The sequence below is a fragment of the Rhinopithecus roxellana genome, chromosome 1 (assembly GCF_007565055.1).
Source record: "Rhinopithecus roxellana isolate Shanxi Qingling chromosome 1, ASM756505v1, whole genome shotgun sequence".
Classification (NCBI taxonomy): Eukaryota; Metazoa; Chordata; class Mammalia; order Primates; family Cercopithecidae; genus Rhinopithecus; species Rhinopithecus roxellana.
The window spans coordinates 153,078,843-153,096,634 of NC_044549.1; the positions used below are offsets into that span (position 1 = coordinate 153,078,843).

The following is a 17,792-nucleotide window of genomic DNA, read 5'->3' on the forward strand; positions in this document are numbered from 1 at the left end:
GATGTTTGTTTATTTATTTATTTATTTATTTATTAACTTTAGGTTCCAGGATACATGTGCAGAATGTGCAGGGTTGTTGCATAGGTATACATCGTATCTATGGTTTTATTCAGTCTGAAATGGCGTTCCAGTCTTCGTTAGAAGGTGAAGCTCTCTGTAAACTGCGAGGCCATACACAGATTCCCTAATACGATTAAGGCCCTAACTTGCTAAGCTGGATTTTCTTTATTTCCCAAAAAGAAGGCTGATACTATCCACTGTGCAACTAGACGGGAACCCTCGTGTAAAGCGCCTCGTCCCCGGCTGGCCTCAAGCGGCGCTAGCTCTCTGGCTGGCGCTGGAGTGTGCCGCCCCTGGCAGCCTGGCCGCTGCCGCAGGGAGCCTGGGAGAGCAGCTCCGGAGGCTCAGGCAGCAGGAGGAGCGTGTGAGCTGTGGGCGTCCCTTTAAGAGCGGCTGGCCAGGCACTGCCTCCGCCTCTCAGTACGCGGAGCGCCGGCGGTCACCTGGGGCTCCCGGGGTAGCTAGATCGCGGCGGGGTCTGCGCGCTTCTCCGAGCGAAGGTGGGAGAGGGGACCCGGAGGCGAGGTGCCGGGAAGCCCTCTTGAGCGTAACCGTCCCGCGCCTCTCTGAGGCGGAGGATGCGGGAGCGCATCTGGGCGCCGCTGCTGCTGCTGCTGCCGCTGCTGCTGCCGCCGCCACTGTGGGGCGGCCCCCCGGACAGCCCACGCCGGGAGCTGGAGCTGGAGCCCGGGCCTCTGCAGCCTTTCGACCTGCTCTACGCCAGCGGCGCGGCCGCCTACTACAGCGGAGACTACCGGCAAGCGGTGCGCGACTTGGAAGCGGCGCTGCGCAGCCACCGGCGCCTGCGGGAAATCCGCACGCGCTGTGCCCGCCACTGCGCGGCGCGCCACCCGCTCACGCCCCTCGGCGAGGGCCCCGGAGCCGAGCTGCCCCTTTTCCGCTCCTTGTTGGGGCGGGCGCGCTGTTATCGCAGCTGTGAGACCCAGCGCCTCGGGGGCCCCGCATCCCGCCACCGCGTCAGCGAGGATGTGCGCAGCGACTTCCAGCGCAGAGTGCCCTACAACTACCTGCAGCGGGCCTACATCAAGGTACCCACAGAGCGCTCCTCCACTCCAAAGACCCTGCGGCTCTCACATGCTCTCTTGAGTCCTCCCTGCTGCCCCCGTAATCTCTGTTCAGTCTTTCAAATTGGGTGTCCTTAAATATGTGTCTCAGTTTGTCAATCCAGATATCTGGTGGTCCTGTCTCTGTACGCAACAATTGATTAACTTGGACAAGTCTTTTTCTCTCTTTCTCAGAGTCAACTTCTCTCTCAAAAAGAGGACTATCCTGATAAAGTGAGGGTTAAAGTACCCATTCAGCACGAATTCAGGAGGCGTTGACAAAGCTGAATCTGGTACAAGTTATCTTCTCTGCTCACTTCCCATTTCTCTTCTCTCTCCTCTCTCATCCTTCCTATGCTGTAGTCTGCACCTTTTCTCTGAAGTTTAAAAGAATCTTCAAAATAGTGAAATGGAAAGACCTGTTCCAAAACAAATTTCTCTCTCTTCTCCCCTTCACCTACACAAAAGTAAAGATCAAAGGTTAAAGAGAAAGTATGCTTGGAGGAGGCCAAGCTGTTTGAGGCAGTCTCAGTCAAAGTATCTATTCTAAGTGTTGACTTTTACTCCTTTGATAGAGGGCTTCCGTTTTCTGGTGGTAGGCATTGGACTGCGTTACTGGGCATCAGTCCTCTCCTTCTAGTTTTATTTTTATATACCTAACTTACCTAAAGTTAGTGACAGGAGGTATAGTGTGCATACTGACATATTTTTCACATACATAACTTTGAAGATCTCTCTGGATGCTTCAGCAGAGGGAATTTGAATGAGTTCTTCAGCCTCCACTGCCACTCACCCAATTTTGCTTCAAATTGACTCTCTTAACCCCTCTTTCTGGTTTTCTATGTTAATATATCAAAGTCTCTTCTACAACTATTGGAAAAGTGGAAGCTTTGGGGTTGGTTGGTCATGCTAGCCAATGGACCAGGCTGCTTTTCTTTTCTTTTCTGTTTTTGATGGAGTTTTGCTCTTGTCACCCAGGCGGGAGTGCAGTGGTGCAATCTTGGCTCATTGCAACCTCCGCCTCCCAGGCTCAAGCAATTCTCCTGCCTCAGCTTCCTGAGTAGCTGGGATTACAGGTGTGCACCATCATGCCCGGCTAATTTGTGTGTGTGTGTGTCTTTTTAGTAGAGACTGGGTTTCCCCATGTTGGCCAGACTGGTCTCGAACTTCTGACCTCAGGTGATCCACCCATCTCGGCCTCCCATAGTGCTGGGATTACAGGCGTGAGCACAACCGGACCAGGCTGCATTTCTAAGGAGATGAAAGTACATACCATGTTCAAATACCCAAATGCCTTTTGCAGCTCATCCCACAAAATCTCTGCCCTCATATGTGGTAAGGGTCTCTCAGATTGGCAACTGTTGGTGGAGTGCATGAAATTTCAACTAAGTATAAATCTTAACCTCCTGTGTATTGGCTAAGGTGTTGGAGTTCACTGGACTAGTATCTTGGGCAAGAAATGAGGAGAAAGCCTGAATCCTTTCCAGGACTTGTCTTCTACTTGCTTGTACCTCCTGATTGCTAAGACATATATGAATTATAACTCTGATTTCTTCTAAGTGATTTACACAGTTTCTGGTGGTCTCACAGAAGTCAGTCAACACCAGGCAGAGAGGGATCCTTGAGTGTCTGACAGTGACGTTATCATAAGCTAGTTCCCAGAGAAGAACATGGGTGGTCCCTGTAGCTTGCTCCTCCCAGGAGTCTCAGATGTGAGGCTAGCAGTCCTGCTGTTAATTCTGTCACAAATTTTGGACATATTTTCCTTTCTCATATCTGGAGAAAGAATACATATTCATGGTCAGTCCTATAAAAATAAATAACCATGAGGTAACTCTCAATATGTGGGTTTCCCTTGTTCTGGAATTCTGCTTGCTTCACTGCTAATGTTAGCATTTGTCAGTCATTTCTCCTCCCATTCCCTGGTTGGAGGTCAAAGAAGGTGAAGCCATAGGTTTAACATACCTCAGATTTTTGTGGTGAATTGATTACAGGAACAAGTCACACTCTGTAAGTGAATTACTGGATGTTGTCTGATGAATTAATGAAGTTCAAGAAGTTCTTTCAAAGGTGTGTGGCTTCATGTGTTCATTTCAGTTCTACCAGCAATATTTCTGAGAGCAGAACAAGTCTTGCATCTTCTCCCTTACTTCTCTTCTCTGGCAGTTTCTTGGATCTACATAATTGATAATCTCTTAGGAAGAAAATATTTTTATCCCTTTGGAAATTCATTGTTGAAAGTTGGAGTTTGTGAACATTTAAAAATGCATCATGGTTTTTCTCTCCCCTGCACCCCTCCCCCCACCCCCAAGAACTACACAATTTTAGCCTTTTCTTGACTTCCTTGGAATTTCACTTATGAATATGCACACACACCATCTTTTGAGACTGAAAAAAAAACTCTCTCAAATAATAAAAGAACATCCTTGAGCTCTGACAGGTCTGGATTCTAGGGCATTAATTCCCTGACGTTAGGATGAGGAACTCCCTGCATGTGACTGGATATGGTCATAGTGCCCTGTATTGCTGAATTGCTTTTGACATCAGTGATCCAGTTTGCACTTTAAAGGATAATCCTGGACCAGATCAAATTCAGTGAGGGAGGACTGGAATGCTTCATAAAGCTAAGAAAGTACAATTATTCTCAGCTAAGAGATTTTCCAACTATAGAAGCTCTCAGGAGATGTTGCTTCTCCCCCAAATCCTGCTGAGTGGGCCTCCGATGATAGCAGGTTATTCATGCTGGTATGTTGGAGGGGAAGAAGGATGAAGAATCATGAAATCTGAGACCCAGAGTTCAATTTCTTGGTTCACAGATAAGGAAAGGGATGTTTCTAAATGTTGAACAGAAAGGTAAAGAGGTTTGCTCAGTGTCACATATTTAGTGGCATACCAAATGATTTGTTGAAATGAGCACAGGGCTGGGAGTCAGGAGTCTGGATTCTTCCAATAACTGATTCCCATAGCTTTCCTGTGCCCACTGGCCTGTGGGTTCACATCAGGTCCCAGAGAATGCTGCATACCCCAGGGCTATCCTTATGCCAGATTTGGACAGCTCCAGGGATGAGTATGTCCTTGTCTTGCAGGGTAACAGATACTCACTGTATCTTTCATAAGCCTTGCTCTGTTGAATTTTCTCAAGACCTGGCATGTTGGGAATTTGCCTAGACAGCTATGAGGCAGTAGTTTCACCTGGCTCCTAGCCATACTTTTTGTTTAAAGGCGGGTGAGACTCTTCAAACTTTTGATTTTTATCACTTAAGATTGTTAGATATAACCCATGATTCATAGCCTAAGACGTAAGATATAGCTTTTATCATTGCATTCTCCGCTCAGAAACCTTCAGTGGCCTTCCTCTTGCTACCATATAAAGCTCAAATAGTTTACCATAGCATCCACAGCCTGGCTCCCTCTGAACTGTCCCAGCCCTGTCTTCCCCAACTCTGCCACCCTCCAGCCAAAGGTAACAATGAGTGCTTTGTCTTATGACTGACACTTCTGCATCTCTTGGCCTTGTTTAGTCTTTCTTGGGAGGTGTAGAGGCTTTAGAATAGGATAGACATGGGATTAATTTTTAATGTTCCCAATCTCTATCTGTGTGACTGTCAGCAAATTACATCAGATTTTTCAGCTCTAGTTCTCCCATCTGCAAAATGGGGAAATAATGGGACCTACCTTCCTGTTTTAGGTTAAGTTTAAGAGATGAGTGATATAAAGCACCCAGAATAGGTCCTGATTCTCAGTAACCATTGGAGATATGTTTATTCTTATTATTAGTTAAAATAATAGACCTTTCCTCCTCCTTTTCTACATGTTCAAATCATAATATCCTAAGGAATGCACCTATTACTGTGAGTTCTTCCTTCACTCCATCTACAGCTCCCAAAAGTACATCATTTCTCCCTTTTCTGAATTCCCACAGCAACAGATTTGTTCCTCTTCTGTCATTTTTCTTTCTTTTTTTTTTTTTTTTGAGACGGAGTCTCGCTCTGTCGCCCAGGCTGGAGTGCAGTGGCCGGATCTCAGCTCACTGCAAGCTCCGCCTCCCGGGTTTGTGCCCTTCTCCTGCCTCAGCCTCCCGAGTAGCTGGGACTACAGGTGCCCGCCACCTCGCCCGGCTAGTTTTTTTTCATTTTTTAGTAGAGACGGGGTTTCACCGTGTTAGCCAGGATGGTCTCGATCTCCTGACCTCGTGATCCGCCCATCTCGGCCTCCCAAAGTGCTGGGATTACAGGCTTGAGCCACCGCGCCCGGCCCATTTTTCATTTTTAACCTCATTTTGGAAAAACTGATAATTTTGCTATTACTTATGTGAGCTTTTTGAAATCAAGAATTATCTTAGTAATTCTTGTATCTCCTAAAGCAGAGGTTCCCAGATTTGGATGATTACTAAATGGGTAATTATTATTAATCATCAGGGGCATTAAAATGTGATTTAAAATTAGAGATAAAGGCTCAATAGGTCCGAGCTGGGTCATCGGCAACCATCTTCCCTCCAAATACCTAAAGTGGGGGATGGTAGCAGTAGACATTCAGTGTACGTTTGTTGAATGAATAATAACTTGGTTCCATGCATATGAAATGTTGTTGAGGAAGATTTCTGCACAGTGGCAGGAGGTTTTCTCACTTTAGTTGTTTGGCTTCCTGGCTGGTCAGTTGGGAGAGAACGTTACAGGACTGTTGACTCCCTGACTTCTCACTATTTTCTACTTACAAGTTCTGGCTAATGTTGCAAACTTTCACCCCCTTTCCCACACCCCTTCTTCTTCTTTAGTTCTTATTACTTAAAACTGTACTTCAGAATACCCTTGACATATTGTACTTGTTTCATATACAATTCTGGAATTTAAACAAACATGAGGGATATTTTTCTTTCTTATCTGTGTCCTTAATAATCAGGAACGGTTTGACAGGGTCTGTTTTTTTTTTTTTTTTTTTTTTTTTTCTACCACTTTTCCCAGCCATTTAAGAAAAAAAAAAGAAAGAAAAGAAAAGAAAAGAAAAAAAAAAAACTAGTGCTGTTTATTTATTCATTTTTCTACTCAAAACAAGCTTACCCCTGCTTCTTTTGTTTCTGGATTGTTGCTTTGTTCCATTTGACCTTCGTTTTTCTTCTTAGGATGGAAAGGAAGGGGAAAAATACAGACGCAATTACATTGGGCAATTCTGTTTTGGTCCTAGAGGCCTCTCTTGAAACCTCCTGTATCTTGATCATCATCTATTTGATTAGGATTAAAAGGAAGGGGAAAGATAAAGACACAATTACATTAGGCAGTTCTGTTTTGGTTCTAGAGTCCTCTTGAAGCTTCCTTTATCTTGACCGGAATCTATTTGATTAGTGGTTCCTAGGAGAAAAAAAAGTAAACTCTAGGAACTTCCTCCCTCTTACTCTGTTTCATCAACTGCTATCTCTTTCTAGAACGAATGCCTTAAAAAGAAATTGAAAACCCAGACAAGTGCATCATATAGATCTTATTAGTTTAGAATAAAAATGCTTTCCTGAATCTCGTATTTAAATTTTTTTTACCTATTTGTAGAATATGTATATTTTATTTGCAAATTATTTCAAATAGAAGGTTGATTTCATATCTTCTTGAAATAGCTGTTATGAAATTGCTGTAATGGTTATTTCCTCAAAAGATGAGCGTTTCCCCCCTCTCTTTAACAACTGAACACTTTTTTGTGCTTAAATCATCAAAATGTACAAGTCACTATTATGTCTCACTCCTTAGGAAGAAAACCTGAGAGATTGTTCGTCTGGCTAGTTTTTAGGTCCTGTGCACTAAGGAATTAGAATCACAATTGTTCCTCATTGGGATTGTCCCATATTTAAAAGCCTGGTCAGCTCCTTACGAGTCATCCATTGCCCTTATAAATGATACGTGCCACAGAGGCTTAAAATTTAATTAGATGAGGCTGGGCACAGTGGCTCACGCCTGTAATCCCAGCACATTGGGAGGCCGAGGCGGGTGGATCTTGAGGTCAGGAGATCAAGACCATCCTGGCTAACATGGTGAAACTCCGTCTCTACTAAAAATACAAAAAATTAGCCGGGCGAGGTGGCGGGCGCCTGTAGTCCCAGCTATTCGGGAAGCTGAGGCAGGAGAATGGCGGGAACCCAGGAGGCGGAGCTTGCAGTGAGCTGTGACTGCGCCACTGTACTCCAGCCTGGACGAGAGTGAGACTCCATCTCAAAAAAAAAAGAAAAAAATTAATTAATTAGATGAGGGCAGCAACTGCTTGCAAGTATTTTCCCATGGTTAATCAGCTTGGTTAATCAGGGATTCCTTCCTAGCCTTTAACAAAGGAAATTAATAAACTGCTCTCTCCCTTTCTTCATAGACCTTAGAGTCAAATGGATTCTGTTACTAATATCATCTGCTCATTTATAAACTCCAAAGGGGTAACTGTGAAATTCTCTTGGAAATGCTTGATAAAATGTCAACTTCCTCATAGGCAAGACTTGATACATTTTGAAAGGTGGATTGGTTCACCTAAAATGAAAACTTACTGGATTTGACATAATGACTGTTCTTTTGTATTGCTAAGGAATTAAGTAAACTGTGGATTTCTTAGAGTCACAGATTTTAGAGCTGGAAGAGACTCCAAAGGAACATCTTCAAGTCAAATAACTGCTTTGGGGCAGTGACGTAGAAGTGAGGGAGGGAAGGATAGCAATTTTGTCCAGAAATGTAATCTAACAAGGGTGGAAGTGGTAGTTATTAAAATTATAAAAATGCTATAGCTTGAAAGGCCCTCAAAGATCATGAAAAAATCTATCCCTGTCACTTAACAGATGATGACACTGGCCTCATAGATTCTACAACAAATCAAGAAGGGCCGGCAAATGGAGCTTGGTCCAGAATGTAGGTTTTCTGACTTCCAGTCTCCTACTCTTTCCAGCCTCTATGTAACAGTCATGGCTACCTCCTTGAGGGGTGGTCTGGTGAATCAGTGGTGCACTTGAGACCTGCAGTAAACCCATTGCCTCCAGAGACAAAGTGGACATAAGACACATGTTCCTGGACTGCCCCCTCCACCCTGCATTTTCATTCACATGATACGTAAGTTATTCAGCCAAGAGTCACAGCTGTCCGGTGGAAAACGTTGCGTTTCTCATTAGGAAAAATAATTTCTCCTGTCTTTTTTTTTCCATTCATCTTTCTTCTATAATTCTTTTTCTGTATTTTTATTCATCCCTCCTTTCCTGCTGTCTGATTTTCTAGCTGAGTATTTTCCACCAGACCTTGTCATCATTTGCCAAATGGCCTACACATATCTTTAAAAAAAAATAATTTGGTGTCAGCCTTCTGAGTGGCATTCCTAGTGTTGTATGTCTGTTTTGCTGGTTTTAGTACTGAAGAGGACTGCAGACTGTTGTTGAAAGAAGCTATTTCTCTTGACCACACTCCTTTCTGCCTTACTGTACTATATTGTTTCCTCTAGTTATTTCTCAGTTTTTCCTTGGCCGTATTCCTGCATTGTCCTCTTAGTGGTCTACACAATGAAAGCACATCTGAAAAGAAGACAGCAGAAGAGAAAATGGGGAAAGAGAAAATGCTGGTAGACCTAAGGTCAGGTTTCTAGCTGTAATAAAATAAAAGTCATTGAGCCTCTTATGTAATCTGATAAACAGTCATGGGTATCTACTTTTTGATACTGTTTTTCTGTCACTTACCCTCATGTGTGTTGTGTAAGACCTGGGTATGGGTTGGGGGAAGGTGTTCGCCACCAACTCTCTATCTTTCTGCCACTGCCCCCCTGCCATAGTCATGAAACATCAGTACTCCAACCATTTCATTTTATGGATGGGAAAATAAAGCTCAGAAGAGTATTGAGTTGATCAAAGTAAATGCAATCAAATGGAAGATCCAGGATTAGAATCCAGGAACCCAGACACCCTCCAACCCCTGTGACATTGCCATTGACCACTAGTTGTAATGTAAGATCCACACTAGAATAGGGTTCCTCCCATTAATGAGCTCACATCTAATATAGAGGATTTCAAGTGGCGCATAATTATAACATGAGACCCATGGGGAAAATTGTCAACCATAATACAAGTTATAGGATTATTTTTATTGCACTCCCCATTAATGATCAAGTGACTTAACCCTAGGTACATTAACAATTTCAACAAGTTTCACTTTTCTCTCTCTGAGCATCTTCCATGAATTCCTGTGAATTGAAGTGGCTGGACCAGCTTAATTATTTAGGTTCCTTCAGGTCTGTGATTCTGACATTGAGGCTGTCAAGAATATTGTTTATGGCAAGAATTCATGCATCAGGTAAATTAGATGCATGGGATTCTTTACAAAATTTTCTTTGTCTTTGAAAGTTGATAAGAAAGAAAGAGTCACATTCAAGTGAGGAATAGGAAGACCAGAAACTGGTTTCGTGGAGGAAGTGATGTTTAAAATCTTTTATTCTAGAGGGGCCAATGCTAGTTTCCAGATCGGGGTTTTGGATACATAGATGAAAGCTACAGTGTCATTTCTATATAAAGTATATTAAAATAGAGCCCCTCTGATTGATTTTTTTTAAAGGCATTCTTTCTCCCCACCCTTTACCACCCTATCTTTCTGCAGCTGCACCCTGCCACATTAATGGAACGTTAGTATTCCAGGCATCCATTTTACAGATGGAAAATAAAGGCCAAAAGAGAACTGAGTGGCCCAAATTTTACAGCACCGTAAGAGAAGGACCAGAATTAGAATCCAAGAACCCTGACTTCCATTTCTGTGAAATTGCCATTGACTACTATTTGTAAGGTCCACTGTGAAAACACAAGCTTAACGAAGTTAAAACGAAACACACAGCATGCCACTTGCATTATTTGCTAAATGAAAGAGACCCTGAAATAAAAGCCACAATCTTCTTATGCAATGTTATTTCTTGCACTACTGTTCTGCCTACTTCTGGGAAACACTCAGAAATAAGAACGTGAGTCAATGCTGTCTCCCAGTTAGCTTAATGAAAATGAATGAGGCAAAGGATCTTCTAACTTTAGAAGGGAAGTAGAGGAATAGGAGCCAGAAAGGGGGAGATCCAAAACGTCAGAGTTTCTAGAAGTGCAGAGCTATCAGAATGATCCTGCTGGAATTCATTATCTACAAATATTAGATTCAGTGTTTGTGCACATAGCAGAAAACTTCTGGGAATTGCAGTTTAATTGTACTGGGACCCTGGAAAGGAATGTATAAAAGCAAAATGTGTAATAAAATAAATGAATACAAAACAAAGAAACTGTTAACAAATCTGGAAGCACAGGAAATTTGAACCAATTTTGACATATTCTCCTTGCCTGAATGCCAAATTTGTAAGTCTGCCAAAATCAATAGATTTGCATAGAGAAATTGACACACAATTAAGACCCCAGGCACAGAGAATTACCTTAAAACCAGATTTGGCTGTTTTTTTTTTTTAAAAATGAGCTCAAATTATGGTATCAAAGACTAATCCAGTAGACCATACAAATTATTTCTCCACTGAAGCATGTGCTACTTTAAAATAATATTTTTATATGAAATCCAGGATCAACAATCAGCATTTGATTCTAATACATGCTGTTTATAAATGCCACCAGGGACAGAGACTTTCACAGTCAATCATTGTTTCTATAGGATTACCAAGGGCTCAGTTAAACAGTGGGGTTTGCAGGTTTTCAGGTCAATAAGCATTTCAGTCTGGGTTTCTCAACCTGGGCTGATTGATGTTCTGTGATGAATAATTCTTTGTTGTGTCAAGCTGTCCTGTGCATTTTAGGATGGCCAGCAACATTCTTGGCTTTTACGTGTTATATCAGTAGTAACACATTCCACCCCTCTCCAAGCTGTGATAACAAAAAATGTCTCCATAGATTGCAAAATGTCACTTGGAGGTCAAAATCACCCTAGATAGAAAAACACTGATTTTAACATTTAGCCATATTTAAGATGACTGGCCCAGGTGTGGTGGTTCATGCCTGTAATCCCAGCACTTTGGGAGGCTGAGGAGGGTGGATAACCTGAAGTCGGGAGACTGGGACCGACCTGGCCAACATGGTGAAACCCCGACTCTACTAAAAATACAAAAATTAGCCGAGTGTGGTGGTGTGCCTGTAATCCCAGCTACTCGGGTGACTGAGGAGGGAGAATTGCTTGAACCTGGGAGGCAGAGGCTGCAGTGAGCCGAGATCACGCCACTGCATTCCAGCCTAGGTAACAAAGCGAGACCCTGCCTCAAAAAAAAAAAAAAGACTGGACATCAAGGTTAGTTAGATAAGGACAATTTATACTGGATTATACTAGATGACAGTTTGCCCACTGATGAGTTATAATGTTTATTTTAAAAGTTTGGCTGCAGCTAGATATCTTTTAGAGGAGAAATCTATCGGAAATAGAACTTCTCTCTTCAAGATGCAAAGTGCTGGGCTCATGTTCCATATCTAGTTCTCCATAGCTGCAGTAGCTCAGCTTATGGAAAATATCAGATAGTTTTCTCTACGTATTGTCCTAACATGATGAGACAGGTTGCTTTAACAATACAAACTAACACATCTTAGTTTTGAATTTCAAACTCCAGAATGACTATATTTCTTTTTCAACTTGTAAAGTTCCCAAACCCAATTATTTATAAATAATCCACTGCAACCTGTAAGTTTTCTTTGGGTGAGCTCAGTGTCACATATATTCTTAGGAAGCAGCTTGACACAAAACAAAAATGCTAACTCACAGAAGAGTGGGAAGTGGGGGAAATAAGAGGAGGTCAGGTGAAAGAAAAAAATATTAGAGAGAAAAAGAGAGAGGGAGGGTGATATAGAAATAGAGGAAGAAGGATGAAGAGATAATGAACAAAAGGGAAGTGAAGGACAGCCAAGAGCAATCAGATTGGAGTCCAAAGGTTTCAGGCATGAAAAGAGTCTCACTAAAGAAAACTAGGATGTTTCCCACTCTGATATCTGCCTCTGTTGTAAAATTAACAATTGGGAAACAGATGTTTGTCTTTCTTCCACTCTCTATTGCTGTAAGACATATTCTGTTGAGACACTTCTGCCTTGCTGAAGTGCAGAACAGCAGAGCTAATCAGCTTCTTCAGGAAAGAGAAGGAAATAATTCCTCCGGCTAGAGACTCCACATGCACAACACTGAATATTTACCAAATGATATAATTCCCCTCTAAAAAAACAAAAACAAACAAAAGAGAAAGATCCCAAATAAAAAATGCTAGCTATTAGTTTTCATTAAATTGAACTCTTTTCTCTATCAGCAGTTAAAAAAAGTACTGAGGCCTTTTAGATGTAACCTCCTTTTTTAAGGCCCTGGAGATATGAAGATGAGTAAGACACTCCTCCTATCTCCAAGTAAGTCACAGTCCACTGAAAAAAAACAAATGTGTATATAGCTATAATATTGATTAACATAATAAACAGAGGCACTCCTATGTGATTATGTAGTGTCAATTCAGAGATGTTTTGTATCAAATCAGTGAAATTAAGAAAAATTAAAGATTTACAGGCTGGGCATAGTGACTCACACCAGTAATCTCAGTGCTTTGGGAGGCTGAGGTGGGAGGATCACTTGAGCCCAGGAGTTTGAGGCTGCAGTGAGCCATGATTGCACCACTGCACTCTAGCCAGGGTAACAGAGCAAGACCCTGTCTCAAAAAAGAAAAAAAAATTATAGTGTGTGAAACCTGCCATTTAAAAAATACTGGTAATTTTTAGGCTGGGCTCAATGCCTCATGCCTGTAATCCCAACACTTTGGGAGGCAGAGGCGGGAAGATTGCTTGAGTAAAGGAGTTCAAGACCAGCCTATGTAATATAGTGGGTACCCCATCTCTAAAAAAAAATAAAAATAAAAAATAAAAAGTAAAAATAAAATATTGGTATTTTTGGCCGGGCGCGGTGGCTCAAGCCTGTAATCCCAGCACTTTGGGAGGCCGAGACGGGTGGATCACGAGGTCAGGAGATCGAGACCATCCTGGTCTACACGGTGAAACCCCGTCTCTACTAAAAAATACAAAAAACTAGCCGGGCGAGGTGGCGGGCGCCTGTAGTCCCAGCTACTCGGGAGGCTGAGGCAGGAGAATGGCGTGAACCCGGGAGGCGGAGCTTGCAGTGAGCCGAGATTGCGCCACTGCACTCCAGCCTGGGCGACAGAGCGAGACTCCGTCTCAAAAAAAAAAAAAAAAAAAAAAAAAAAAAAAAAAAAATATTGGTATTTTTTAATCCTTAGATAGGAAAAGGGGATAAAAACCAAAAAATACTATTGGAAACAGACAGTGAAAAATTTGGAGAATTAATTTAATCAATAGTACAGGCAGTTTTAAGAATAAATTTGACTAATCATAGCTTGTAAAAGAATCTGTACTATTCTGAGGCTTGAAAGAAATATATGCATAGTAAGATATAAAACAATGCCTTTTAGGGAATTTTACTAATAGTTATAAAATCTATTACCTCAAAGCTAAATGTAAGTGAGTTGTAGCTTTAAAGATTTTTTAAGTTTGAGGCCGGGCGCGGTGGCTCAAGCCTGTAATCCCAGCACTTTGGGAGGCCGAGACGGGTGGATCACGAGGTCAGGAGATCGAGACCATCCTGGCTAACATGGTGAAACCCCGTCTCTACTAAAAATACAAAAAACTAGCCGGGCGACCTGGCGGGCGCCTGTAGTCCCAGCTACTCGGGAGGCTGAGGCAGGAGAATGGCGTGAACCCGGGAGGCGGAGCTTGCAGTGAGCTGAGATCCGGCCACTGCACTCCAGCCTGGGCGACAGAGCGAGACTCCATCTCAAAAAAAAAAAAAAAAAAGATTTTTTAAGTTTGATAAGGGAAATGTCATTTTGCCATTTCAGGTTCCTTTGAAATTCTAGGTGAAGCTCAACCTTCCCTTTTACAGTTCTCCAGATTGTTCACCCTCTTTGTGTCCCAGTTTCTATCTCTGTGAAAAGATAAATAATATAAATTACCTAACTCATAGGGTGGTTGAAAGGACAAAATGAGGAAATATCTGTGAAAGTCATTTATGAGGGAGAGGATACATAAAATTAGGAGTGAGAAAATGGAGAAGTTAAAATCTCTCTCATAGACTGGATTATTCAAACAAAAATGCTATGAAAGCACAACAAGAAGGAAATCTTCTATTGCTTCATACAGCTGAAACACAGGTCAAAGAATCTCCCTACTTTATCAAAATAACTTGGCGAATTATTTTTTACCTCAGTAGGTATAAATGTCTGTCTATCTTCTATCTATCTGTCTATCATCTATCATCTAAATATATTTCAAGAAAGTCATTAAACTAATAACGAAAAATGGTTTGTGTATGTACAGAAAGAATCAGACTAGATATTCATATAGAAAAAATTGTTAGCCTTTGAAGACCATATTATATTATCTTCTTGATGCACTTTGTTTACAGATTATAAAGAAACCTGAAATGGCAAAATGACATTTCCTTTAACAGACTTAAAAAGTCACTGAAATCAAACACTTGATCTTAGTTTTGAAGGCAGTCATTTTTTATGACTATAGTTATTAGTGATAATGGATATTATTGGCTATTACTATGTACCCGGCATTATGCTAAAAGCTTTATGTAAATTTTCTCATCAAGTTCTTTCAACAATCATAAGATACAAACTCTAGTATATTCTTCATTTTTCAATAGGGATACTGAAGCCCGAAAGATTAAATAATGTGTCTGAGATTATGCTGCTAGCAACAGAATCAGAATCTGAATCCAGATTTTTCTGATCACAAATCCTGAGTTGTCATCCACTTCCCATAGCTTGAGTTTTGACATCAAACAGATACATAGTCAAAAAAAGTTCTGACTTATATCAGTTGTTTGAGACTGTATGAAACTTGTCTACATGAATCAGAATTTTCTATCAGGAAAATGGCGATAATCACACCTATTTTACAAGGTACTTGTGAGAAGTTAAAAAAAAAAAACAACGAAAAGATTGTTCCTTGCCTCATAGCTTCTAGGCAGGTGGTGAATTTCTAAGAGAAGATGAAGGGCAAAAGAATATTGAGGCAAATATATCATGATATGTGGAGAAAATAATTACATCTATAACAGGTACAGAACACTAGGGGACACATAAAACAGGCACTTGACCCATTCAGTCTCAGTAACTAGCTTCACGTTCAACACTCTGCGCATTGTAGCACAGACTTACCAGTCTCTTCACCATCAAGATAAAACAAAAATCATCCTCTTAATGGAAATTCGAGGCTGTGTGTTTGCTATGTTAAGAAATGTTCTTTTCTTTCTTTCCCACTAAATTCTCCCATTCTCTGATTTCACAGTTTCCTTCAGATTGTGTCCTCTTCTTTGTATTTTTTTTTTAAATGGACTCTGTTCAAACACATTCCAAATCTTCTCTGTTTCATATTAATAGATAAAATCTCTTCCCACAGACACGTCTTGGGAATTTTAAACCTCTTTAAGCCTCCCTCCTACCCTGATTTCTTGTACCCATGGGAGATGACTTAAGTTTGAGAATCAACAAACATTTCTTCATCATAGACACTGAAATGAAACTGCTTTTTGTTTAGCAGTCAGGTAAATGGGAGAGCAGCTCACAAAAAGAAGTAGAGGGTTACTAGTCTAGGAATCAAGCAATTTAGGCTCTCCACCCAGTTGTGTCATAAATAACTTTCTCTAGTCCTTGGGGTTTGCATTTGGACTAGGGCAGCATTGGGCCAGTTGCTTAATAAGAGCTCTTCTGCATCTGCCAGGGTGAGATGCTAAAATACTTTAGTAGACTGGTACAGCAAGCCAACAGTCTACCTGTGGAAACAGAAAATTGATGAGATTATAAAATAATGGAATATAAAATGCAATGGACATAAAATCGTTTAAAAGGTCACAGGAAAGGAATGACTTCCAGTGTATCTAATGCTGGTCCTCAACTTGGGGCAGTGAATCACTTTAAAGTAAAACTTGAAAGGGAGTTACACAATGGTACTTTAAGAGGACAAAAAAATTAGGCCATGTTCAAGAAAGACAAAGAAGATACATAAAAGACTCAAAACCATGTATGAGAAACAGCTGATATAGAAGATGAGTAAGCTAATGAAGAAAAGACAAGCAACAACAAAAACAATCTCCTTTTGGAGGTTCAAAAAAGATTATCCTTTGAGGCGATGATTCCTGATCTTTATGGCACTGGAGAATTGAAGTGTTAGGACCAAGTAACAGAAATTACAGAAAACAAGATCTTGGCTCAAATATGAAAGACTTTCCTCACACTAAGAGCTATTCTGAGATCTAATAGGAAGTCCTAGAAGGTGTTCAAACATGAGTCAAACAAACACCTAATGTAGAGGTTGTATTTAAGGTGCAAGCACCAGAGTGATGTTGAAAATAGTGAGATTGAAAACATTTTCCAATCCAAAGTCTATAAGACTCCATGATTTTGTGAAGTGAAACTTTGTCTTGTACCCACAGCAGGGATCATTAAAGTCTTTTTCATTGAAAAAGTCATACAGTTTTCTATCTTGCTTTTGAATTCTAGTTAATGTATTTCAGGCCATGGTTCCCAGCCTACTCCCTATAAATAATTACATAATGGAAAAAAGAAAAGAGGAAAAAACAGTACCAAGGCCCTAAAACACACATGCCAGAACACACATGCATGCAATATTTAGCAGTAATAATATCCACATGCATGATTGACATCAGTCCTCTGATTTTTGACTCATGTCTCCATAAGATGACATCTGAAATGGATTTCGTTGTGGTTACATAGTGCCACTGGGGGTTTTAAGTTAAATTTATTACAACTTATGAGGACATCCATGCTTAGGAATTAGAAGTAGATATGCTTCTCTGAGCAAATATATCGTGATATACTAAGTAAAAGCAAGTTCATTTATAGAGGCTTTGCAATCCTATTCTGATTTGCTTCCTGTATGTGCTGTCCAGAGGTCAATCTTTAACCCTGGTGATGTACTACACTGTAGCTCATTTCTCAAACTTTTACATTTTTTTTTTTTTTTTTTTTTGAGACGGAGTCTCGCTCTGTCACCCGGGCTGGAGTGCTGTGGCCGGATCTCAGCTCACTGCAAGCTCCGCCTCCCGGGTTCACGCCATTCTCCTGCCTCAGCCTCCCGGGTAGCTGGCACTACAGGCGCCGCTACCGCGCCCGGTTAGTTTTTTTTTTGTAGTTTTTAGCAGAGACGGGGTTTCACCGTGTAGGCCAGGATGGTCTCGATCTCCTGACCTCGTGATCCGCCCGTCTCGGCCTCCCAAAGTACTGGGATTACAGGCTTGAGCCACCGTGCCCGGCCTACACTGTTAAAGAAATTTAAAGGGTGTTAAAATATTAAATGTTTTAAGATAATATTTAAAGAATCCCTTTATCCAACTCCCTCCTCTTTGAAGTTCTTCCCTCACTCTCTAGTTGGGAGAGGAGGAGTGCCCTGGTACCGCCCGCCACTGGAGTGGAGGGGAATGGGTGGAAGTCCATGCTGTGTCTTGGACCAGTTGACATAAAAGGTGAATTGAGCCATGGTTTTTGCCCCATGCTGTTTGGCTGAAGTAGAAGAGATATTATTATAAATATTTCCGTTCTGCTATGTCTAATCCTTTGACTAGAGAGAGCATGGTTTCTAAACAATCTTTGAATGATGATGATGATGAATATAATTTGGAATGGATATGATTTCAGATCTCT

The 17,792-nt window shown here is 41.4% G+C and overlaps 1 protein-coding gene across 1 annotated transcript in view; it reads left to right on the plus strand.

The window, feature by feature from the left end:
- Nucleotides 1–340: 340 nt before the first annotated feature.
- P3H2 (prolyl 3-hydroxylase 2) overlaps nucleotides 341–17,792 on the plus strand; it is a 166,082-nt gene continuing 148,630 nt past the window's right edge. The window contains exon 1 of the mRNA XM_010385848.2: nucleotides 341–1,109. Coding sequence (XP_010384150.2) covers nucleotides 639–1,109 — 471 coding nt within the window. The 5' untranslated portion in view covers nucleotides 341–638. The remainder of the gene's footprint in view (nucleotides 1,110–17,792) is intronic.